Source organism: Panthera uncia, assembly GCF_023721935.1.
Source record: "Panthera uncia isolate 11264 chromosome A1 unlocalized genomic scaffold, Puncia_PCG_1.0 HiC_scaffold_17, whole genome shotgun sequence".
NCBI lineage: Eukaryota > Metazoa > Chordata > Mammalia > Carnivora > Felidae > Panthera > Panthera uncia.
Window position 1 is genome coordinate 50979974 of NW_026057577.1, and position 27213 is coordinate 51007186.

At 35.5% G+C, this 27213-nt stretch overlaps 1 protein-coding gene across 1 annotated transcript in view; it reads left to right on the top strand.

Moving 5' to 3' along the window:
* The window catches only part of SLC30A5 (solute carrier family 30 member 5), a 37159-nt gene extending 9946 nt beyond the window's left edge, over window positions 1-27213 (top strand). Inside the window, exons 3-16 of the mRNA XM_049649559.1 lie at window positions 961-1027; window positions 2867-2952; window positions 6652-6739; window positions 10655-10742; window positions 11924-12000; window positions 12239-12409; window positions 13613-13901; window positions 14078-14286; window positions 14826-14983; window positions 16476-16605; window positions 19004-19205; window positions 19866-20092; window positions 23690-23818; window positions 24651-27213. Coding sequence (XP_049505516.1) covers window positions 961-1027; window positions 2867-2952; window positions 6652-6739; window positions 10655-10742; window positions 11924-12000; window positions 12239-12409; window positions 13613-13901; window positions 14078-14286; window positions 14826-14983; window positions 16476-16605; window positions 19004-19205; window positions 19866-20092; window positions 23690-23818; window positions 24651-24821 — 2092 coding nt within the window. The 3' untranslated portion in view covers window positions 24822-27213. The remainder of the gene's footprint in view (window positions 1-960; window positions 1028-2866; window positions 2953-6651; window positions 6740-10654; window positions 10743-11923; window positions 12001-12238; window positions 12410-13612; window positions 13902-14077; window positions 14287-14825; window positions 14984-16475; window positions 16606-19003; window positions 19206-19865; window positions 20093-23689; window positions 23819-24650) is intronic.

The following is a 27213-nucleotide window of genomic DNA, read 5'->3' on the forward strand; positions in this document are numbered from 1 at the left end:
AGCTTGCCAAAACTAGACTTATACTGTACTTTGCATTAATGAAGTTTTTGTAGATTTCTTTTAATGTCCAGCTTAATAGAAGATTGCTAAGTTCTCATATCTGTTTCAGCGTTGAGTCTGTTGCAGGATCTCTTTTATCAGTTAACCTCTGAAGAGCTCCACTGTATACCCCTGAGAGCATAAAAGTGAAAAGAGCAGATAATTTATTAGAATTTTTGTGAAAATAGTTTTGATGCTACAGTTTCCCTAAAAGAGTCTCCAGACCATACCACTGGTGTAGTTCAGCCTTCCAGCAGGTAGAATGTTACCTGAGACTTGTCTTGGCACAGATGTTCCTTATTTTCTAAGTTAATCTGTGCTGGGTTTTGTTCATTATATGTTCCCTTCACACTACAGGGTCCTCATATAATATAAATTTACATTCTGCATATTGCAAGAAATTCTCTGTAAATAAAGTTTCTCTAGATCTTGAGATTGATAGCGACTACTTTCTGTTAATAACAGTCTATTAAAGACTCCTGGGAGTTAATTTTAGCAATTATGGAAAGTGATTCTTTACTAGGAAATTTTAAGCAGTTGTATGCATTTTTATATAATCATTTTGGGAATGTGAAACCTAAAGACATACAATAAGTACTTTCTTCATTTCTTTTATTTCAAGATTTGTTATTAAATTTTGGAGAAGATAGATTTTTTTTTTTTATATTTCCCAGTATGAAAAAACATTGAGACTCCTTTTCTTTTGTGGCTTGTGAATTGGTTCTGAAGATAATTACAAAATAAGCATTCCCCAGAATGTTGCAGTGGAAGCTTTATTTGAATAAGTATTGTTCTCCAGTATAATTTTTTAGAGGGTAACATACCTTTCAAGTTCTAGTGTATTTGTTTAAGATACATATCTTAACATTACACCTTGTATATAAGACAAATATTAATATATTAATGTTTCAATATCCACAGAACTGCATTTTTTATGGTTTTGTTTCAAAAGCCATTTTCTTCTGGGAAAAGTATTACCAAACACCAGGTGAGTTTTTTGCACAATTCTTTTTTCCTAGCAGCTTCCTAGTTAGTGGGCCAAGAGACAGTGCCCTTTCTTTGAGCATGGTTACTTAAAAAATGACTTAAGTACACAGCAGATTATTTCCAGAGTTAACTTGGTCTTGATTTGTCTTTCAGTATTGAGGCTTTAAGAGTAAACTAAAGTGTTAAGATTACAGAATGTTTAAACATGCAGAAGAGGGTAGTACCTGGCTGGCTCAGTCCGTAGAATTACTTAAAAATAAAATCTTTTTTTTTTTTTTTCAATATATGAAATTTATTGTCAAATTGGTTTCCATACAACACCCAGTGCTCATCCCAACAGGTGCCCTCCTTAATACCCGTCACCCACCCTCCCCTCCCTCCCACCCCCCATCAACCCTCAGTTTGTTCTCAGTTTTTAAGAGTCTCTTATGCTTTGGCTCTCTCCCACTCTAACCTCTTTTTTTTTTTTTCCTTCCCCTCCCCCATGGGTTTCTGTTAAGTTTCTCAGGATCCACATAAGAGTGTAAACATATGGTATCTGTCTTTCTCTGTGTGACTTATTTCACTTAGCATCACTCTCTCCAGTTCCATCCACGTTGCTACAAAGAGCCATATTTCGTTCTTTCTCATTGCCACGTAGTACTCCATTGTGTATATAAACCACAATTTCTTTATCCATTCATCAGTTGATGGACATTTAGGCTCTTTCCATAATTTGGCTATTGTTGAGAGTGCTGCTATAAACATTGGGGTACAAGTGTCCCTATGCATCAGTACTCCTGTATCCCTTGGGTAAATCCCTAGCAGTGCTATTGCTGGGTCATAGGGTAAAAAAAAATATGAAGAAGAAAGTAGAAAAACATTAAGGTATACAGTACTTTTTTTGTAATGTAGTATCCTTATTCTGAAAGATTTATGAATGAGACATGGAGACATACCCAAGAGCCTAGTACAAGTGTCATGAGGAGGCAGATAAAGCATAGGGGTTAAGAATGAGGCTTCTGGAGGCAGACAGATGCACATTCTGTCTGTCCTTACAAACTTTTACTTTGAACAAGTTAATTAATTTCTCCGTTAATATTTTCACCTATGAAATGGAGTTAATAATACCATTGTAATGAAGCTGTGAGGAATAAATGAATTAATACATATAAAGTTCTTGAAGTAGTGCCTGGGATATAGTGACTATGCAGTAAGTATTAGCTGTTACTCTCATCTTCATTATTATTTTCTATAGACCCCTGAAGTTCAGGATACATAGCAGAAATGTCCTGCATTTTGCATAGTCACCTCATATTATCACCTCTTTGGACAGTAGAGGTATATCCTACTACGTGTTTGCTGTATGCCACAACTTAGAAACTTGTACGGCAATTTTTTATTAAAATGACAAACGTAGGATCTCTCTTTTAGAGACCATGCGTGTTTTAAAAATGGGATTAATATTTTAAACCCCATCGTAACTTTTTTTCTCTTTTCAAGTAATTAAAGCTCTGAATTTCTCTAGAAAAGAATTTAAAGACTAAAACAATACATGTTCCTAGCAAACTAGTGAGAAACTAATGAAAAAAAAAAACATTTATACTCTATAGAAAAAGATCTCAAAATCTAACAACAGGTAAGAATATAGAAAATGGAAAACAGACTACTGTCTTACAAATCTAGATTTAGTCAAAGGATCTTAACATTTTCTATTTAATTTCAAGATATGTAATTATTTAGCCTTTAAAATATTTAAGTGTTACCATTATTTTCTTTGCCTATGTGTTTTGTTTAAGACTTTGAGATAATAGCAAAACATACATGAGTAAAATTTTTAACTTTTTGTTTCCATTTATAGTGGATCAAAATATTTAAGCATGCAGTTGCTGGGTGTATCATTTCACTCTTGTGGTTTTTTGGCCTCACTCTTTGTGGACCACTAAGGTAAAAGTGCATATTTTGAATGTTTGTTTGTTTCTTAATTTTGAATATTAGTTTTCTTCCATTATATATAATATCAAATGCTTATGTTATGTGCAAATGCTTCTATCGCTTGTATAGCATTGGATACAACTCAACATATAGAGTGGGGGAGAGAGGGAGGGAAGGAGAGAACCTGTTGAATTTGTGGTCTAGCTTTTGGTGAACACCATTAATGTATTGTTCATGATCTGTCATGATATTTTAATAGTTAAGAATCTAGTTTCAGGGGCGCCTGGGTGGCTTAGTTAGGCGTCTGACTGGCTCAGTTCATGCTCTCACGGCTTGTCAGTTTGAGCTCTGTGTCAGGCTCTGTGCCGACAGCTCAGAGGAGCCTGCTTCAGATTCTGTGTCTCCCTCTCTCTGTCCCTCCCCTGCTTGCACTCTGTCTCTCAGAAATAAATAAACATTAAAAATTTTTTTAAATCCAGTTTCAGAAAATTTTTAGCATAGGTGGCTTTTCATCATCCCTTGGTGATCCCTTTTAGCAACTGATTTTAGAAACTAAAAGGTCTGAAGTGGTAAATAAAATCAACCAGTAGAAGAGCAAAATCTTTATTTAAACATTTTTTTCTTCACCACTCTGAAATACTCTTACCAACAGAAAATTCTTAAAAAATATGGTCGTAAACAAATGTCTTGACAACAGTGTGTCAATCGTCAGATTAAAGATGAGTTAACTCTCATATTCCCCTAGATCTATATAGAGCAATCTTTTTATGTAATGGACCAATTCCCCGGGGGTGGGGGGTGGTGCTTAAGGGCCACTTAATAGGAATTGTAATATGTACAACTGTGCATAAACATTTTTAATGCTTCTCTGTAGCTAAAGGGTTTTACTCATTGATTGAAAGTATAAGAAAAAGTACCTGGCCATTGTTGGGAGGAGGGGGGTATGATGATGAGAGGTAAGGAATAAAATTCAGGATATTTTAAAGAATCTCACTCAGAATAATGGGGTAGACAGAGTAAAAATGATAGGTGGAAAATGCTTTGTGAAAATCCTTTCCCCTCTTTTAGCTAATAGAATAGCTTCCAGGTTTGAGTCCCTTTAGGCTGTTTACCGTGTACTTCGTCAGATGCAGGGTATACATAATTCCAGATGTCATGTCCTTGTCCATGACAGCAGTAGCATCCTGGAATGGTAGGTAAGGCAGCTGGATTTTCTCAGCTTGGGAGAGCTTTTTCACTTTATGCTTGAATATGATTAACAGTATTATCATCTCTAATATTTAAGTTTCTTTTCCATGAAATTATGTTTTGTTCTGTATGTTATTAAATCACTATCCCCACATATTAGGGTAGGGAAAGAAGGGGAAAATTGTTAAATTCTTACTTGACTCCTTATTTAGTCCTCTACTTCCTACCCTTAAAATCCCTCACTGCCAGCTCCTGTGCCAACACTGCCCCTCTCATTCTTTTATTAAAACCATCATGCAGGGTGCCTGGATGGCTCAGTCGGTAGAGCATGCAACTCTTTATCTCAAAGTGGTGAGTTCAGGCCCCATGTTGGGCATGGAGCCTACTTAAGTTTTAAAAAATAAAAACTATCATGCAATTTCTTGACTAGAAAGATTTTGTGGAGTTGTGCCTGGGTGGCTCATTCGGTTGAGCTTCTGACTCATGATTTCAGCTCAGGTCATGATCCCAGGATTATGGGATCAAGCCCTGCAGTGGGCTCCATGTTCCCTGTGGAGCCAGCGTAGGATTCTATCTCTTTCCCTCTGCTGCTCTCCCTCATGCACATGTACACACACACACACATACTGTCTCTCTCTCAAATAAAAAAGACCTCTTTGGTGTTCCATAGCCTGTCTCATTTCAGGTTGGTATTACTCTTTTGATATATGTATTTTCTTAAGTTGTACCTCATAATCATTAATAGAATTAAAGTTAGTATTGCTGTGTTCTGTATTACAGATTTTTGAGTAAAGAGAAAAAATGAAAATGTGTTAAAAGAGCAGCTGAAAATCTTACTATTTAGATCCTATAAGCCCTGTTTTTGCTGGTGATAGTTTTTCAAGTTCTTAAAATATTTCATACAGATAGGAGAGGAAGTATGTTTAATAATAGTGAACACTGACATATCCAACATCCAGTCCCCCAAATAAAATCTTACCAATACTTGGGGGCACCTGGTTGGTTCAGTCAGTTAAGGGTAGTGACTCTTGATTTTGACTCAGGTCATGATCTCACAGTTGTGGGATCAAGCCCCACATGGGGCTCCTGACTCGGTGTTGAGCCTGCATAAGATTCTCTCTCTCCCTCCTGCTGCCCCTCCCCTATACCACATGCTTACTTGTGCATTCTCTCTCTTTCAAAAAAAAAAAAAATATATATATATGCATATCTGTATATGTGTATATAACACGTGTATATATATGGGGATCCTGGGTGGCTCAGTTGGTTAAGCGTCTGACCCTTGATTTCAGCTCAGGTCATGATCTCATGGTTCGTAAGTTCGAGCCCTACATCAGGCTCTGTGCTGATAGTTCAAAGCCTGCTTGATATTTTCTGTCTCCCCCTCTCTCTGCCCTTATCTGCTTTCTCTCTGTCTTGAAATAAATAAACTTAAAAAAAAAAATACCTATCTTACCAATGCCTTTGAATGCTGGTGTTTCCCTCCTGATTCTATCCCCATCTCCCCCTACCCTTGGGTGTAGTCAGCATCTTAAGTTTTGTTTTTCATTTTCTTGGTTTCCTTTATAGTTTTTCACATATGTACCTAAGTCTTTTTTTTTTTTTAATGTTTAATTGTGGGTTTTTTTAATGTTTACAAGTTTTTTACTTTATGTACCTAGATGATTTTGCATGTATGTTCTACAGTGTACTTTTTTGCATTTAAATTTATGTTTGAGACTTGCCCGTCTCGATGCATGTTATATATATATATATAGTTCATTTTTATGGCAATTTTTAAATATAAGATTCACATACCTTAAGATTCATTCCTTTTTTCTTAGTCCATTTGGGCTGCTATAACAAAAATACCAAAGACTGGGTAGCTTTTAAACAGCACAAATTTACTTCTCACAGTTCTGGAAACTGGCAAGTCTCAGATCAAGGTGAGGCAGATTCACTGTCTGGTGAGGCACTGCTTCCTGGTTTCTCTATAACCTCACATGGCAGAAGGGGCAAAGGGAGTGCTCTATCGTCTTTTATATGAGGGCTTTAATTCCATTCATGAGGGGATTCACACTGGGGATTGAGTTCAACATATAAAATTAGAAGGGATGCAAACGTGCAGTCTATAACACATTTAAAGTGTAGTATTCACCATTTCTTAATATATTCGTATAATTTTATTCATTTTTTACTGTTGTAAAATAGTCCATTGAATAGATACACTCTAATTTATATTTTTCTCTTACCAGTAGCATTAAGTTGAGGCTATTGCAAACAAAGCTGGTATGAGCAACCTTCTAAGTGTTTCCTGGTACACGTACACAAGAAATTGGTGTGATATAATCATGCAAGTAGTATTACCAGGTAGATAATGCCAAAAGGTAGCTAATTCTAAAGCATTTGTACCTATTTATTTTTCTCAGTGTTTTATGAAATCAGGAAGAAATACTTATTTTCTCTTACTCTTGTTGAATTCATGTTTCTTGGTAAAGATCGGATATATTTTATGTGAATGATAATGTTTTTGTATTTTTCTAGGACTTTGCTGCTATTTGAACACAGTGATACTGTTGTCATCTCACTACTCAGTGTTTTGTTCACTAGTTCTGGAGGAGGACCAGCAAAGGTACAATTTTCTTTTATTAGTTACTTGAAAATTGAAAGTATACGTGTAAAGTATTAACTAAAGCAATTACATAATATCTTTTAGCATTTAAAAGAATGTAAGGGTGGGGGCGCCTGGATGACTCAGTCGGTTAAGCGCTGTCTCTTGATTTCAGCTCAGATCATGATCTCACAGTTCGTAAGTTCGAGCCCCACATTGGGCTCCTCACTGACAGCTGGAAGCCTACTTGGGAGTGTGTCTCTCTCTCTCTCTCTCTCTCTCTCTCTCTCTCTCTCTCTCTCTTTCTCTCTTCCTCTCTTTCCGCCCCTTCCCCCATGCTTGCCCACACACTTTCTCTCTCTCAAAAATAAATAAATAAAAGAATTCAGGGGCTTTTTCTGCTAATTTTAACTTTTTCTTACAAACTTTTTTTACTTTTTATTCCAAAGTCATCATATGTTCCCAGAAAGTGGCAAAAAGAGCACGAAGAGCACCCTTCACTCAGTTTCAGTGGTAATTTCTTACCCAACTCAAACACACTATGGAAACTAAGAAATTGACATTGATATAATCCATAGACCTTGACAAGATTCAGAACTGTTTGATCACCACAAAAATATCCATCATGCTGTAGCCAAGCCTGTCACCCACCTTATTCTTTTGTCTTTCTTTTTTTTTTTTTTTAATTAATTTTGAGAGAAAAAGAGCAAGGGAGGGGCAGAGAGAGAGAGGGAGCGAGAAGCAGGCACTGAACTGTCAGTGCAGAGCCCAACCCGGTGCTCGATCTCACGAACCATGAGATCATGACCTGAGCCAAAATCAGGAGTCAGCTGATTAGCCACCTGAGCCACTCAGGTGCTCCTCGCACACCTCATTTTTAACCCTTATTCGTCATTTTTGGAAAATACCTAAGAACTTGTTATAAAGTCTCATGAGCATTTTGCCAACTAGGCAGCTTTATTTATCTTTTTTTTTTTTTTTTTTGAGAGTGCACACATGAGCGGGAGAAGGGTAGAAGGCTTGGAAGAGAATCTTAAGTAGGCTATACACTCATTGCAGAGACCTACTCAGGGCTCAGTCTCACGACCCTTAAATCGAGAGTCAGACATTTAACCTACTGAAGGTACCCCAGAAGCCTTCTTTATCTTAAATAACTTAAGAATTATCCTTCTTTGGTAAATGAGTCATAAATCTGCAATTCCAAATTCTTAAAACTACAGTATTTCTGTTTTACCAAATTGAATGCTTTCTGTGCATGGTACATTGTCCCAGTTACAGGGGAAAGGAGAAATAAAGATAAATAAGGTGTAGTAGTCCGTGTTGTAAAAGGAGCTGTTTCAAGCTGAGTATTGGAGGCACATGAATAAAATTAAGTGAACAAAGTAATATGCCAAGGAGAGCAGGGAGGCTACCCAGCCCATAGATTTCAAATAGGATCATTAATATTAAAGCATATGCCAATATTTTTTTTCTTTCAATGTTTATTTTATTTTGAGAGAAAGAGAGCATGAGCAGGAGAGGGGCAGAGATAGAGGGGGAGAGAGAGAATCCCAAGCAGGCTCTGTGCCATCAGTATAGAGCCCAACAAGGGGCTCGAATTCACAAACCATGAGATCATGACCTGAGCTGAAATCAAGAGTTAGTTGCTTAACTGACTGATCCACCCAGGCGTACCCTGTATGCCACTCTTTCTTTGATCCCATTCATATATTACGCCATAATAAATGTCAAGTGGAGCACCTGAGTGGCTCTGTTGGTTAAGTGTCCGACTTCAGCTCAGGTCATGATCTCACAGTTTTGTGAGTTCAAGCCCCACGTTGGGCTCTGTGCTGACAGCTTAGAGCCTGGAGCCTGCTTTGGATTCTGTGTCTCCCTCTCTCTCTCTGCCCTCCCCCGCTCATGGGTTTTTCTCTCTCTCTCTCTCTCTCATTATTTTAAATAAATAAATATTTAAAAATAAAAAAATAAATGTCAAGTGGATTGAAGAGTTTTGTGGACACAAATATATAATAAATGTAGAATTAAAATATGTAAAATGTATTAAATAACATAAATATATAACATACAAAATAATATAAACATGTATAATGTATAAAATAAATATATGTAAAATAAAATAAATTATGAGGAGAAAACCTTCTGAGCATAAAAGCAGTGGGAAAAAATCACAATGGGAAAACTCAGTAAATTTGATTTCATTATGATTATAACCTTCTATGTAACAGAAGTCATTGTGCAGACAACAAACTAACAATAACAACAAAAATTACCGCAAGTAAAAGTTTTACATTTCTTTTAAAATATAAATCACTCAAGTAAGTTAAGAAAAATGCTTAACGTCCGGCTTCAGCCAGGTCACGATCTCGCGGTCCGTGAGTTCGAGCCCCGCATCGGGCTCTGGGCTGATGGCTCGGAGCCTGGAGCCTGTTTCCGATTCTGTGTCTCCCTCTCTCTCTCTGCCCCTCCCCCGTTCATGCTCTGTCTCTCTCTGTCCCAAAAATAAATAAAAAACGTTGAAAAAAAAAATGTTAAAAAAAAAAATAAATAAAAATAAAAAAAAAAAAAAAGAAAAGAAAAATGCTTAAGATTCTCAGTAAAAATGATCCAAGGGCAGGGAAAGACAATTCACAAAAGAAATACAACTGACTTTAGGGGCACCTGGATGCCTCGGTCAGTTGAGCATCCGACTATTGATTTCAGCTCCCATCATGATCTCAGTCTCATGATGTGAGGTTGAGCCCCACGTCAGGTTCTGCACTGACAACATGGAGACAGCTTGAGATTCTCTCTCTCACTCTAACTGTCTCACTCACACACACACACACACACACACACACACACACACTAAATGTTTTTTAAGAAAGAAATAAAAATGACTTAACAAAAAATTTGTTGCAGTTAGACTCAGAAATGAGAGTATAAATCATATATATTTTCTCATTAGTGTGTTACAAATCTGGGCATCTATCCAGCAGCAGGGTTTTTTTCTTAGCTGTGACTGAAGCACTACAAAATTTCATTTGCTCTCTTTGACAAAAGATTAAATTACATTCTCCATAGCGGGGTATTGTTGATATTGTGTGGTTTATGTGTACTGACTTTTGTCAAAATATCCACCACTCTAAGAGAATTTATCAAGTATAGTGGTGATCACATTAATGAATAGGACTCTTACTTTAAATTTTAACTTTTATTTAATGAAAGTGTATGGTAGTACACCTATAAATTTATAAATACAGAATGTATAATAATGCTATTTGGATGGCTTTTATACCCAAAATTCTGAAGTATTTGCATAAACTAGGCAGTATGTTCCTCCTATGATTTTTTTTTTCATCAAAATCCTTTCCCTGGAATGAGAATATAAAATTTAAAAATTTATCAGCTTTTAAATGCTCTGCACCTTTACTGGATATGAGAAATGACTGCCAATTTTCTTAATGTGCCCTCTTAGTTCTGTTTCCATAGAAGAGTCATAACTAGAATATTGATATTATTATCAATAATTAACTGTAAATTAACTGTCTATCACTTGCATGTTGTAGAATAAAGTAAGTTCATGCTAATAATTCTGTAGCTCCTTGAGCTTTTCAACCCGAAGCAAAATAACATTTAGGGATATTAATTCTGCAAACATAAATGGTTTGTGCATGGTAACATGCCTAGTCCTATGAACAAGGAGACAGTTGAAGTCATCATTATTATGTGCCTTAAATGCCCTTAAACTATTCTGCAGAATTTGTTGTAGCTCTTTGCTTTTTTTTATCTGTTAATACTGCTTATTTATGCTATATAGTAGAAGGGTTTTAATGTCAGATGTTATTTTTTCTTCACATATTTATTTGAAAACAATTTTTCTTTAGTATTTGTATAGTCATGGTCTTAAAAATCAACTCTTAAAATAGTCATCCTAAGTAATATCTTCTTCATTTTCAGACAAGAGGGGCTGCTTTTTTCGTTATTGCTGTGATCTGCCTATTGCTTTTCGACAATGATGATCTCATGGCTAAAATGGCTGAACACCGTATCCTTTTGCAATAGATTGGAATTACATAGTCTTGAAAATAGGAAACTGGCAGAATGGGACAAGGAGGATTGAATTAAACTAATCAGTCATGAATGAAACTTCCATGAGTTAATGTAGGTATTCAAATAATGAGTAAATTTATTCTAAATTAAATATTTTATGGCATCCTAATCAATATATTCTACAGAGACAGTGAAAGAATATTTTAGAATGTCCTGGTGCTTAAAACAAAACAAAAAAAAAAGGATTTGCCAGTCAGCAAAATCAATCTGTTGGCTCCCTTGTAACAAATTTAACAATTCAAATACTTGATTTAGAAGTCAGTTGCAATTATTAAATATAAACTTTTTTTTGAAATTTAATGAAAAATCTTTGGCATCTTCTTGCCGAAAAGAAAAAGTTGAAATTCCTTAACCTGGTAATCACTCTCTTGATCTAAACTGTTATTTCCAGTTCAGCTTCTACTCTTCTATAACCCCAACTTTCCAGTCAAATAAGTATACCCCTTTTCCTCTACAAACAGACATGCCTTGTTCCTTCCTGTCCATACCCCTTTGTCCGCTCCATTTAGCAGAACTTGGAACACCAGTTTTAATTCTTCTGGTTACTGATACTGTTCTAGAGCCTGTTACTTAAATAACAATTTACTTTCTTAGACTGAAAGAGGGTGGCATGACTGCAAAACTCCATATTGCTTATGATATGTCTCCGCCCCACCAACCCTTTATACTTGCTGCTTTACTGAGGCTTACGTGGTCAGTGATTTAGAAATAGATTTAGGATTGATTCGACCTCTTGTTCTGAAAGAGCAACCTTAATTCCTTGGTAGGAATGGTCCAAAATGTTCCTTGGTCTTGTCCCTTTGCCCTACTCATAGTATGCATGCATATACTTTTGAAGGTTAACTCCTGAAATTTAACAGCTGTATCTCAAGCACTATTATAATTGTTTTGGAGACAACAAAAATACAAGCCATTCCAATTTATAAATTATGTCCCAAAATTAAATGTTTAATTGTTTTGTTGTTAAGGGCAATATATTGTTGCAGGTAGTCAGGTTTGGGGTTCCCAAACTAGTCTCTAGTCAACCCAAAATAATGTAGCTAAAATTTTAGGAGGACTTCAGAATTCAAAGAGTTAATATTTGGGGTTTTTCTTCCTTTACTGCAACTCACTTAGCTGAAGGACATCATGACAGCGCTCTAACTCACATGCTTTACACAGCCATTGCCTTCTTAGGTGTGGCAGATCACAAGGTATGTTCTTTTCTGTGTTCCTAACATAATCAAGAGATTTTAAAAAGTTACCACAACTGTAACTTTAAAAGTGCATTAAAGTAAGTTATCAGTAATTTACAGTACTGCCTGACATTTAAGTAGTTCGGTAATTTAGGATATGGAAAAAACATAATAGTTCCATTTCTTCCAATACTGTGTATTGAAGGATTGAGTGAACCGTGTGTTTCTAATGAAACTTATGTAATTTTATTTATAGGGTGGAGTATTATTGCTAGTACTGGCTTTGTGTTGTAAAGTTGGTTTTCATACAGCATCCAGAAAACTCTCTATAGATGTTGGTGGAGCCAAGCGTCTTCAAGCTTTATCCCATCTTGTTTCTGTGCTTCTCTTATGTCCATGGGTCATTGTTCTTTCTGTGACAACTGAGGTAAGAGCAGGAATGTATTGGTAATAAGTAAAATGAATTGCTGTTACTTATAAATTTTAGTTCATTTCAGTACATTGTATTTTATTTCACTTCGAACTTACAAGTGTTGTAAGTTATGCTTTTTTTCATAATTTTTGAAAAATTTTTGGAATTTTTATTGCTTATAGAAAATACAAATCAAGTACTATTAGATATATATATCCCTCCCATTCCTGTAGCTCAAAAGAATCAGTTAAAGACATAATTTAGGAGGTACCTGGGTGACTCAGTTAAGCATCCAACTCAGGATATCGGCTCAGGTCCTGATCCCAGGGTCGTGAGATCAAGCCCCATGTTGGGCTCCATGCTGAAAGGGAAGCCTGCTTGGATTCTCTGTCCCTTTCGCTTTCTGCCCGTCTCCCACTCACGTGTATGCACATGTGTGCTCATTCTCTCTCTCTCAAAATAAAATAAATAAACATTAAAAAAAAAAAAAAAAAAGACACGGTGCCTGGGTGGCTCAGTCAGTTGAGCGTTTGACTCTTGATTTTTGCTCAGGTCATGATCTTGGGGTTTTGTGGGTTCAAGCCCTGTTTAGGCTCTGCACTGACCCTGTGGAGCCTGCTTGGTTCTCTCCCTCTCCCTCCCCTTCTCCCTCTCCCTCTCTCTCTCTTTCTCTCTCTCTCTCTCTCTCTCTCTCTCTCTCTCTCTGCTCTTCCCCAGCTAGCACTCTCTGTATCTCTCTCAAAATAAATAAACTTAAAAAATTTATTTTAAGTGTGGTAACGCAACTGATCCCGGAGAAGCCGGCAGGAGCCCCGGGGAGAGTTCTCTTTTCTTTGTGAAGGGCAGGGCGCCCTGGAATGGGTTTGCCCCGAGAGAGGGTCCCGTGCCTTGGAAAGCATCACGGTTCCAAAAAAAAAAAATTTATTTTAAAAAAAAGACACATTTTAATACTTAACCATGTGTTACTTATACACAAGGATTGTGGATCACTTAGTATTTATAAAATTATTAAACCATAATGCTTTTGTTCTTTAATACTTTGGGGACTACTAGGAAAATGCAGTAATATTTTATATCTCTTATATTTTGGCATTTTATGAATCATATTTAATCACAGTATTTGTTTATATATAAAGCGATTAACTAAAACATAAGATATGAACTTTATACCTGTGCAGTACTGACAATTTCTTTTTTTCTTCTCTGTTTAATTCCTAGAGTAAAGTCGAGTCTTGGTTTTCTCTCATTATGCCTTTCACAACAGTTATCTTTTTTGTCATGATCCTGGATTTCTATGTCGATTCTGTTTGTTCAGTCAAAATGGAAGCTTGCAAATGTGCCCGCTATGGATCCTTTCCCATTTTTATTAGTGCTTTACTTTTTGGAAACTTTTGGACACATCCGATAACAGACCAGCTTCGAGCTATGAACAGAGCAGCACACCAGGAGAGCACTGAACACGTCCTGTCCGGAGGAGTGGTAGTGAGCGCTATATTCTTCATTTTGTGTGAGCACTTTTCCCCTTAGGAAATTTCATCTTATGGATTCTGGTGTTGAAGTCATTTACTTAATTTGGGAATTTGTTCAGTGCTTGCATTTAGTGCTGACGGGTACGGTGTTGGTTTGGTAGCTTAAGCTTTTAAAGCTTTTATAATGTTCATGGGTTTTTTTTCCTTTTTTTAGCTGCCAACATCTTATCATCTCCTTCTAAGAGAGGACAGAAAGGCACTCTAATTGGATATTCTCCTGAAGGAACACCTCTTTATAACTTCATGGGTGATGCTTTTCAGCATAGCTCCCAATCGATCCCTAGGTTTATTAAGGAATCACTAAAACAAATTCTTGAGGAAAATGACTCTAGGCAGATCTTTTACTTCTTGTGCTTGAATCTGGTAAGATTTTTAAATATTACTGACATACCTTAAAAAGTTTAATCTTTTAATTTTGATATTTCTGGTAGAATTTTAGTAATTACCAAAATTTCTGATCATCAGGGGCTAAAACTATATTTTCTCTAAGTAATAGGAAGATTACAGGATCATATTCAGACTATTTATGCAACTTTTGAGGCATTTTAGTTGCATCAGTTTAGTGTACTATTTCAAATCAGTAAATATAGTATCCTGTAAAGATTTTTATCTACTGTTTACAGGATCTCACTACAGACCACAGTGCTAACATTTTGTAGCCTAGTTTATTGAGTTCTACAGTCATATAAATGAAACTGTCTCCTTTTAAATGATGTATAAGATGAACCTATCTGATTTAGTATCTTAACAGTTTATATGAAATGAAATAAAATATCAGTTATATCATCAAGTAAGGTTTGTGTAATAAACGGTTAAAATTGTCGTGATTGCATTCTGATAAATCTATTGAAACAGTATTTCCCAACACATTCCTCCCCTATTTGTCTTTAAACCTATTTTAGCTTTTTACCTTTGTGGAATTATTCTATGGAGTGTTGACCAATAGTCTGGGTCTGATCTCAGATGGATTTCACATGCTCTTTGACTGCTCTGCTTTGGTCATGGGACTTTTTGCAGCCCTGATGAGTAGATGGAAAGCAACTCGGATTTTCTCCTATGGGTAGGTACCTTGACCATCAAGGTGATGTAACAAAATGAAAAAATTCTCAGGGCAAGTTCCATCTTAGGAAATAAAATTTTTTTATTTTATTTTATTTTTGGGACAGAGAGAGACAGAGCATGAACAGGGGAGGGGCAGAGAGAGAGGGAGACACAGAATCGGAAACAGGCTCCAGGCTCCGAGCCATCAGCCCAGAGCCTGACGCGGGGCTCGAACTCACGGACCGCGAGATCGTGACCTGGCTGAAGTCGGACGCTCAACCGACTGCGCCACCCAGGCGCCCCAGGAAATAAAATTTAAAAAAAAATTTTTTTTAATTTATTTTGAAAGGGAGAGAGAATATGCATGTGTGCGTGAGTGGAGGAGGGGCAGAGAGAGGGGGAGAGAGAGAATCCCAAGCAGTCTCCATGCTGTTAGCACAGAGCCTGATGAAATCAAGAGTTGCCCCCCCCCATGCACTGAGCCACCCAGGCACCCCAGAAAATACAATTGTATTACTTTTAATACAAATAATTTTTCAGAGCTTTATTTTTCTTTAATTTGAATTAAGTAAGAGGAAATAAACCAAGCATGATACTGAATGGCAGTGAGCTCAAGATTTACTCTCTGCCAAATCCATCTTACATGGAGGTAGCAAAACTTAGTTAGATTTTGAGCTCTTTGCCTAACAGTTTCTTTGAGACAATGGAATGTGCATGGTCATTCACATCTTTGCTGTTATAAACAGTATTCAAACTTTGAAGTGGCTATGCATGAAATGCCCTTTCATTAACTGAATTCATTTCAACTGAATTCATTTCAACAAATACTAGAATCCCTGATGTATATGATGAATTTTGATAAGACCCTAAATAGATTGATAAATTCAGCTATTTTCAACTGTTTATATTCTGAAAGACAGAGGGGCCAAAGATACAAATAATTTTGGTACAAAGCAGAATCTGTGTGTTGTGACAGAGGTACAGAGCCCATCAAAGGCTTAAAGGAGAGAGAAGTAACTTCTTGCTAATAAATTAGGCAAGGCCTTGTATAAGAGAGAACATTGAAGAAGGACTTTGATAAATATTTAAAATTTTAACAAACTTTTGTACAGAAAGACTCAGCATTGGTGTGGTGTTTAAAATCTCGATAATTTTCTAGTCTTACTAATTATGTACATAATTGAAGATCTAGACTTATATATCCTCTTTTGTAACATAATAATGTTTATGCTTTAAAAATATTTGTAGGGGCGTCTGGGTGGGTTGAGCGGCCTACTTTGGCTGAGGTCATGATCCAACCATTTGTGAGTTCGAGCCCCACATCGGGCCCTGTGCTGATGGCTCGGAACCTGGAGCCTGCTTTGGATTCTGTGTCTCCCTCTCTCTCAGCCCCTCCTCTGCTTGCACTCTGTCTCTCTCAAAAATAAATAAACATTAAAAATTTAAATAAATAAAAATAAAATAAAAATATTTGTCATTTTCCTTTCTAAAAATATTTTTTACATTTATAGGTATGGCCGAATAGAAATTCTCTCTGGATTTATTAATGGACTTTTTCTAATGGTAATAGCTTTTTTTGTGTTTATGGAGTCAGTGGCTAGATTAATTGATCCTCCGGAATTAGACACACACATGTTAACAGTAAGTCTCTTTTTTTCCTGTTTGATTTTCTACTCATAACCCCTTTAGCTTTTTCCATGCTAAAGTTTAACTACCTGTAATTAATGATGTAGGAAGGTTTTACTTTATTTTTATAATTTAAATTAACATAAGCTCTTGACCCTGTATTTACATTTACACTGCTGACTCTTAGAAATTAATCCTTTTCTCTCATATGTTAGCAGTCAGAATATTAGATGACATTCTAATACATAACAGCTATCTTTCTGACTTATGCAGTGTTTTTGTATGAAGATGTGCTTTTATTTTTTTTTTTTTAATGTTTATTTATTTTGAAAGGGAGCAAGCATGGATGGGGGAGGGGCAGAAAGAGAGGAAGAAAGAAAATTGCAAGCAGGCTCTGGCTGTCAGAGCAGAGCCCTACGTGCGGCTTGATCTCACAAACCGCGACATATGACCTGAGCCAAAATCAAAAGTTCAACACTTGCGAGTCACCCAGGTGCCCCAAGATGTGTTTTTAAATACCTGAGGAAATTTGCAAAATGTTAGCGAATCAGAAAAATACTATCATTTTAAAGGCTTTATCTTATAGATTATTTACTGTTAGAAATTTTTAATGTTCTCCCTGTATTGCCATACCTTTATATGCGCTGTTTCTTGAAGCTGGCATGCCCTTCCCTCACATCTACCTTTCCACCTTCCTCAAGACTTTGCTTGTGTGTCTCAAGTGAGAGATTTTCCCTTAACTCCTGTCTTCCTTCCTCAGTTTCTTAGATTTCCCTTTCTCACTATTCGCATTATATCTTGCTTTTTTTTTTTTTTTTTTTTTAAGCAACATTGAGTTAACTCCTTTGTCATTCTTCCACAATTAAAGATGTAAGTGAAGTATCTCGGGGACCTGAATGGTTTATTATTAAGTGTTAAATTCTAGCACCTGGCTTGTAGTTATGAATCTGGTTGGTGGAAGTATATGTTAGTAAAATGCTTTGGATTACAGTTTGGAAATATGTTTTGAATTTTAAATGCTCACATCCTTTAACCTTTAATATTTATTACAGAAATACTTGCACAGGTGTGTAAAGGTGCATGATTCATTGTGCCATTGTTCGTTATGGCAAAAAAAAATCAATAAAAAGACTAATTAAATAAAGCTGTTGTTTATAGAAAGCTAGGTGGCCAGTAAGAAAAATGAGGCACATCTGTATATACAGGCATGAAAAATATTTGTAAGCTGTACTAAGTTAAAAAAATTTTCCAAAGCGGTATTATAACATGATGCTATTATTGGTTGAAAAGGGGATTGATGTATGTATTTTAGTACATGCATAGAGTGTACACTATTCTCTTAGTGACTAACTCAGGGTTAGAATTATAAGGGGGATTATACTTTCTATGTTTTTTTTTTTTTTTCTGGTGAAATCTATACAAATGAAGTATTTATCATTAGAGGACAAGTAGTTGAGATGATGGGGATCTCTTTATGCAGTATTTGATTTAATTCAAAGTTCAGTAACCATCTTCAAGCTCATAAAGCTAACTAAAATTTTAAAGTCTGACCAACAAATGAGCCACAATAAGAAATAGATAGTTTCCATATATGATTACTAAAGTAAATCTCTTCTCTTACATCCTTTGGAAATTGATTACAATTATCTGTACCCATTATTTTTATATATTCTTTTTATAAATCAAATGAATTCCTCTGAAGGAGAAATTGTAGACGTACATAAATTAAGTAACACCCTTAACTGTTACCCAAAATCATTTTGTAAGGATAATCAAGGATAAGTAACTTTATGTATCCTTTAGGATGTTGTTGTGGCATTATTAAATCCAGACAATGCCATTTATATCTTTGCTTTTCCATTATACTTTTTTTTTTTTACTTTGGCAAATTTTACTGTATTTAAGACACAATAAGACTGTATGTATTTGGAGTCTACTAGTTAGTAAATTATAATCATTGCCTTACAAACTGAAATTTACCTAGTAATATAAATGAGATTTCAACTACAGTGTATACTTAAGCAGTACTTTCAAACTCTATTTAAATAAATAAAACAAAACTTTAGCATAATTTATTTATTCATAAACCATGAACCAGGTGCATATTATTCTTAATCACTTGCTTAAAGCAAGTCCAAATCCTTCTACTTGCCAAAACTTTGGTTTTTGGAAGTTAAAAATGTTTCTTCTAAAATACTCAAAAATCCGATTTTTAAAAATTTTGGATTTCCTAACAAAACTACATTAATAAGTAAATTAAACTTCTGAATTTCCTTATTGAACTTTGTGAGGTTTTACCATAAATACTTTTAAAACCATAAACAGAAAAACATTTAGATCTGTAGTAACTTTTAAGTAACAAATTTATTTTTTTTAACTACAAATTAAAGGTTTTCTTTTCTCCTTTTACTAGCCAGTCTCAGTTGGAGGGCTGATAGTAAACCTTATTGGTATCTGTGCCTTTAGCCATGCCCATAACCATAACCATGGAGCTTCTCAGGGAAGCTGTCATTCATCTGATCACAGCCATTCCCACCATATGCATGGACACAGTGACCACGGGCATGGTCACAGCCACGGATCTGCAGGCAGAGGCATGAATGCTAACATGAGGGGTGAGTCCTTGCCAAATATTGTCCTACCTTTCAATTGTGTTCTGAATTGACACTGTCTTACTTGTATGAAGTATTAGGCTTCTGGTACAGCTTTATTTTTGTAAAACAATCTGTGGCTAAAAAATAAAGAAATAAAGTCATCTGTTGTAGAAAATGCTCACATTGGTTCATAAATGTCAATTTTTAAACAGATTATTACAGAGTCCTTTTCCTGTGACATTTGCATAAATATTATTTGGAACGGGAACACTGAGTGTGTCATTATGAACTTTCACTACAAAAGAACCAGGAAATTTTTATTGTATTATAAATATACATGGGGGAATTTTTATCACTTACTGTGTTAAATTATATATTCTGATGGTTTAATAGAAGTAATTTGCGTAATGTCAAAACTTGGCTCATGTGTGATTTCTAGGAAAACCACACCATCATAAAACTTAACACTCTGTCTTACTGTTGCCTACATTTTTCCCTTTACCACTGGGCTGTGAATTGTTTGAGAGCAGTGCCCTTGTTTTTGTTGTTTTTTTTTTTAAGTACCATCCCCTAGCAGAATTTCTGGTGCATAGTAGATACCCAGTATTGTTTATAAAATGGATAAAAGAACTAAATTAGATGTGCTTTCATTTTTAATGTTTTCATGTGTTTTACTTGCAGGTGTGTTTCTACATGTTTTGGCAGACACGCTTGGCAGTATTGGTGTGATCGTATCCACAGTTCTCATAGAGCAGTTTGGATGGTTCATTGCTGATCCCCTCTGTTCTCTTTTTATTGCCGTATTAATATTTCTCAGTGTTGTTCCACTGATTAAAGATGCCTGTCAGGTTCTACTTTTGAGATTGCCACCAGAATGTGAAAAAGAACTACATGTTGCTTTAGAAAAGGTACTGTGTGTAATTTCTTTACTATATTTTTTCCTTTTATTGTTATTTTTTAATGTTTTGTTTTATTTTTGAGAGAGAGCATGTGCACACATGCAAACGGGTGGAGGGGCAGAGAGAGGGAGAGAGAGGATTCAAAGTGGGGTCTGCCCTGACAGCAGAGAGCCCAATGTGGGGCTCAAACTCACAAATGGTGAGATCATGACCTGAGCTGAAAATGAACACCGACTGAGCCACCCTGGTGCCCCTATTTTTTCCTTTTAAAATAGCATTTGAAATTGAGTAAGTTGACCCAACTAGGAATGTGAAAAATATGAATGAAGAAAATACAGTCTTATTTAAAGGACATAAAAATAAGTACTGAATAAATGGAGAGATTTTTCTTGGATAGGAAACAGTATTGTAAAGAGGTTGCATTTCTTTTATTTAAATCTCAGTGCAGTTGCCTTTCCTTGGGATTTTTGGTTTTTTTTCCTTTTGTTTGTTTTATTTTGTTATCCAGTATTACTTGGAAGCTTATTTGGAAGAGTTAATGCTTGAGAATAACAAAAAAAACCCATAAATTACAGAATTAACTAATAGGATGCTGTTTGGTGATTTTAAAGTTACGGAATTATCCAACACAAATAATAGTTTTGTTTTTGCACAACAGTAAACACATAAATCAATTTTTTTTAAATTGGTGGTCCAGAAACAGACCCAGGAATTTATGGAATTCAGTATGTAGCAAAGCTTGGCATTTTAGATCAGTGGGGAGAAAGGGTGGACCTAATTAATACTTCTACTTAGTGGAATATAAAAAGCTGTATCTTGGGGCGCCTGGGTGGCTCAGTCGGTTGAGCGTCCGACTTCGGCTCAGGTCACGATCTCGCGGTCCGTGAGTTCGAGCCCCGCATCAGGCTCTGGGCTGATGGCTCAGAGCCTGGAGCCTGCTTCCGATTCTGTGTCTCCCTCTCTCTCTGCCCCTCCCCTGTTCATGCTTTGTCTCTCTCTGTCTCAAAAATAAATAAACATTAAAAAAAAATAATAATTAAAAAAAATAAATAAAAAGCTGTATCTCTTTACCACCAAATATCAAAATGTATTTCCAATGTACTAGATATGTAAAAGATAAAAAATAATGAAGGTACTAAAATAAAATAGAAGAATACTTTCAGAGCTACAGAGGTAGAGAAAGCCTTTTTAATAAGCTTAAATTGAAACCAGAAGCCAAAAAAGGACAGAAAAAATCTATAGATTGAAGCAGTTAAAAATTGTTGATTGGCAAAAGACTCCATTAACAAATAAATACAGAAGGCAGACAAGAGAAAAATATTTGCAGCACGTATAAGCAACCAGAGACTTACTGTGCATAATTTTTTAAATTAAGAGAGTCTTGGGGCGCCTGGGTGGCTCAGTTGGTTGGGCGGCTGACTTCATCTCAGGTCATGATCTCACAGCTTATGGGTTCAAGTCCTACATTCAGCTTGGAGCCTGGAGCCTGCTTCAGATTCTATGACTCCCTCTCTCTCTGCCCCTCCCCTACTCACATTCTGTCTCTCTCAAAAAATAAATAAACACTAAAAAATTAAAAATTAAAAAAATCAAGAGAGTCTTGAGGCGCCTGGGTGGCTCAGTGGGTTGAGCACCAGCTTCAACTCAGGTCACGATCTCACAGTTCGTGAGTTTGAGCTCCATATCAGGTTCTGTGCTGACAGTTCAGAGCCTAGAGCCTGCTTCAGATTCTGTGTCTCCCTCTATCTGCCCTTACCCCTCTCATTCTTATTCATTCTCTCTCTCTCTCTCTCTCTCTCTCTCTCTCTCTCTTAAAAATAAAAAAATATTTTTATAAAACAAATTTGTTTAAAAAAGAAAGTCTTGTAAGAAAATGGGACTAGAATATAAATCAACAATTCACAGAGAAAACAAATACAAAAGAAATTTTTTTCAGCTTGTAGTTTGCCATGTCATATTTTCTTTTAAAGTAAACCTCACCCATTGTGGGGCTCAAACTCACTCAAGATAAGAGTCACATGCTCTACCAACTGAGCCAACCAGGCACCCTTGCCATATCACATTAAATCAAGATCTGCTGATGAAAAGTTGGCATCTTGAATATTAAAGGAATAGCATCTTAACCCACTGTTTTCATAAATAAAATTAGTAGTACCCTCACCTTGTTATTAGTGAATACTACATTCTTCTAAAAGTGAAAAAAAGTTTTATTTCAAAAATAATGTATGTCCATTATGGGAAAAGGAAAACTTCAAAATACAGAAAAGTACACACACACAAAATCACATATAATTCTACCACCTAGAAAGAAACCTCTTTATATTTTATTTTATTTTATTTTATTTTAGTAATCTCTGCCACCAATGTGGAGCTCAAACTCATGATCAAGAGTTGCATGCTCTAGGGGTTCCTGGGTGGCTCAGTTGGTTAAACGTCCAACTCTTGGTTTTAGCTCAGGTCATGATCTCACGTTTCAGGAGTTCGAGCCCCACATCGGATTCTAAGCTGACAGCACAGAGCCTGCTTGGGTTCTCTCTCTCTCTCTCTCTCTCTCTCTCTCTCTCTCTCTCTCTCTCTCTCTCTCCCCCTCCCCATTTGTGCTGTCTGTGTCTCTCTCAAAATAAGTAAATTAAAAAAATATATTAAAAAAAAAAAAAGAGGGGCACCTGGGTGGCTCAGGTGGTTAAGTGTCCGACTTCGGCTCAGATCATGATCTCACCGTTTGTGAGTTCAAGCCCCACGTCAGGCTCTGTGCTGACAGCTCGGAGCCTGGAGCCTGCTTCTGATTGTGTGTCTCCTTCTCTCTCTGTCCCTCCCCTGTTCACGCTCTGTCTCTCACTCTCTCTAAAAATAAAATAAACATTTAAAAAGAAAAAAAAAAAGAGTTGCATGCTCTACCAACTGAGCCAGCCAGGTGCCCCTGGAAAGAAGCACTTTTAAAAATTGTTTTTCTATATTTTAGGTATTTTGAACATGGCAAAAAACTATTTTGTGCTACTTTGTAAATTTTTCCCCATTTAATTATGTCATATTGATAAATACCTTTAATACATCTTTGATGACAGTGTCCTATTACATTATGTGTGTTGTCTGTTTTTAACCAGTTCTCCATTACTAAGCATAAAGGATATCTTTTGAACATGTTTCTATACTAAATAATATGTGAATGTATGTATCAACACGAGGAAACCATTTAGTCCATTGAATGTATACCAAAGTTTAGCATTGGTAAAGTACCTCTTCAAGAAGGGAAAATGGGTGTGCAACTATTATTCACTTCCCATTCAGAGCTGTCTTCCTTGGCATCACTCTGTTGGAAATATTTTACTTCAAGCAAGTTGTCCCTTTCCTTTCTCACTTCCTTGCTCTCCTTATTATCTTTTTTTTTCTTCTTAAGAGAGGGAGAGAGAGGATCCCAAGCAGGCTCCACACTTGTCAGCACAGAGCCTGATGTGGGGATCGATCCCACGAACCTTGAGATCATGACGTGAGCCGAAATCGAGAGTCAGACACTTAATCATCTGGTTCCTGGACCAAAAAGGTTGCTTTGTGTTAAATAAATTAGGCTTTATGTCCATTTATATCACCTCTTTTTTTATCTTACAGATACAGAAAATTGAAGGATTAATATCATACCGAGACCCTCATTTTTGGCGTCATTCAGCCAGTGTTGTGGCAGGAACAGTTCATATACAGGTGGCATCCGATGTGCTGGAGCAAAGAATAGTACAGCAGGTGATCAGCTTTTCTTTTTAAAGTAATTTCAGTTGAGTTAATTCATGCATAAATTTGCACACATCATAAATTACACAGTTCAGTAATCATTTGACTATTCAAAAACATCAATCTTTTGGCTGTCTAAAGATAATATAACTTATTTTTTACATCTAGATTTGTTTTCTGCCCAAAAATGGTAAAAATTAAGTTTTAATATTTAGAGCACAAGCTTAAGGTAATGTTAAAATATCACTTGTGATCCACCTTGGTTCCCAATAGGTTATCTAGAAATTATTATAAATATAGCTCTAGATTAATAATAATCACAATAAAGTTGGCAAGGTATATGCTATGGTTGGAGGTAAGAATCAAAATAGTTTTAATATCCCTTTTCTAAACATACCAAATTGAAAACAAAAGCTGTTTTCCTTTTCAAATTGGAATGTCAGGTCAGTAATTTACAGGTCTTCTAAAAGATTATATTTAACATTTTACCAAGTAAATAATAAACATTACTTTGAGGATTATCTTTTTTTTTTTTTAATGTTTATTTATATTTGAGAGAGAGCGTGGGCAGGGGAGGGGCAGAGAGAGAGACAGAGACAGAATATGAAGCAGGCTCCAGACTCTGAGCTGTCAGCACAGAGCCCAACGCGGGGCTCAAACTCACGAGCTTTGAGATCATGACCTGAGCCGAAATCAGATATTCAACTGACTCAGCCACCCAGGCGCCCCAGGGATTATCTTTGACTATCTGTGGCTATGAAAAAAATGTCCTATCAGTTATTTAAGACATATGTACTAAATGCACTAATCTAAATGCTTTAAAATGTATGGGTTTTTATAACAGGTTACAGGAATACTTAAAGATGCTGGAGTAAACAATTTAACAATTCAAGTGGAAAAAGAGGCATACTTTCAACATATGTCTGGCCTAAGTACTGGATTTCATGATGTTCTAGCTATGACCAAACAAATGGAGTCCATGAAATACTACAAAGATGGTACTTACATCATGTGAGATAACTAAAGGATTACCTCTGGGGTATGGACAGTGAAGATTAAATTGCTCGGTATTTATAATATTGCCAGAAGGAAGAAAATTGCACATAATTGTACAGAAACATTTTGCTGTATTTGAGACAAATTCTAAAGTTCCCTGCTATGGATCAAGGAATCTTTCATAAAGGAAATTTAAATACAGAATGAAGCATTAATTGTACAAGTAAAATAATTACTTGAATTATGTGTATAATGAGAATCTTAAAATTTGAACATGATGTGTTACATCATCTTCGAAAATGAACATATAATGATGGATTCTGGTGAAGACCAAAATTACTTCTGTGTGTTTACTTTCAGAAAACATCTCCATTGTAAATAATGTATTTACATGTTTATTACAACGACCCAAATGAAAAATTTTTAGTCAATTTTTTGCATAGCCCTAGGATAAAATAGGAATAAAAGTTCTATATTTATGGATTTTCTGTATATAAAACTGGTTTCTAATTATAACTTAAATCCATTATGTAAAAGCTGTATTGCCACTTTAAATGTAAACTAAATTATTTAGGAGAAACCAACCACTGAAATGAGACAAGCTGAAATGAGAATAGGGAATTAAAACATTATTGATGTATTGAAAACCAACCACTCTGTAAAATAAATTTTTTTTACTTTTGGTAATATTTGCAAATGAATAATTACTTTATTAGGGTAAAGAATTTTACCAAGTTGTGTGCATATTATTCGATCACTTGTCTTCTTCCTCTGTAGTAGAATGTTCCATTTCTTGTAATGCATCTGCCATTCCAAGTTGCTTATCAAGCTGGTATCCACGCAGTGCTAGGGTTTTCATCTATTCGGTTAGCTCCATATTTTGTGGAATAGCCAGTTGAGAGAATCATAGATAATTGTCAATTCATGTTTGAATTTTCTGCCTTTAGACTAACGTAATTTTTTTTTAAGTTCTGGAACATGTAGATCGATAAGAAATATCAAAGAAAAGGTAGTTATTTTAAAGTTTAGTAGGTAAATCTTGTCCATAAGTACTTGGGCACTATGACATCAAAATACTTACCCTGTAACTACTTTCTATAGCAATATCTAATTTATATTTTTTCATTTCCAGTTTAAAATGAATTTATAGTCTGAAAAGACTGTATGATAAATATATTATAATATATGCCGTTTTATGAACACCAAAGAATGTTGTTCAAAAGACACTTTTGAATACCTATTTATAAACAGGTGAATATTTTCATTCTTATAATAGGAATTTTGATAAGTAGGATGAATTAATTTTAGTATGGTTACTATTTTCTTATCTATACCATAATGGCAAACATGTATTGTAAATCATATTTTTATCTTACCAATTTTAATATGTGAGAGGTTTTAGAAATTTGTTATAAGTTATTTTGATATTCTCTGTCTTATCTTTACACATTTTCTGGTCCAGAATCTTCAATACATATTAAAATTTTTGAGTGGTGGGAAAATAATCGCATATTGATGTTTTAATGCAATTTTGGTTTGTTAAAAAAAGTTTTAAATAGATAGGTACAATAAATATTGCACCATTATCAAAATTGTCATTTCCCTTTGGAGGCGTATAAACAGCAGGAAAGTTAAATTACTGTGATGAGAGATAAGGTGAGAGAGAGGGCAGGGGCTGAAGGTTAAGGGATTGCAGATGGAAAGTAGCACCAGTGTTAAGAACACCAGGGTACTAGGTCTAGCTCATACAAAACCATGTGATTTGAGGTAAATTAGCTTCTCTGAGTATCTTTTTTTTCCTTATACATAAAGTCAGAATAAAATTTCAAAATTGTAGGGTTATGAGGAGCAAAAGGAATAATGTATGAACAAATAATGTAAGGAAAAAATTTTCTTAATGAATTGAAAGTTGAAAAGGGCTAAATAAAGTTGAGGTTTTCTTACTATTTTAAATCTGCCTTTAAAGGTAGCTTTCAATTTGTCTGTTTTTTTCTATTAAAATCAGCATCCCAAGAGATTAACTACATGTTAAATGTATGAATAAGTTCAAAATAATACCCCAAACAGTAGCCTGTAACAGTTCATTCGCACCAAGAAGAATGGTTATGGTTGTTTACCACACCTACTAATTTTTTCCCCCTTCCCTTTATTCCAAGCATTGTTTTTCCCTTATTACCAACTTGGGAGCTCATGATTTCCACTTAGAATTAACTTTACATCTGTTATAGTATAGATTTATTGTTCCTTTTACATAATAATTGATAAAACTTTTGGGGCGCCTGGGTGGCATCCGACTTCAGCTCAGGTCATGATCTCGTCGTGTGAGAGTTCAAGCCCTGCATCAGGCTCTCTGCTTTAAGCACAGAGCCCACTTGAGGTTCTCTGTCTCTGTCTCCTTATCTCCCTGCTCA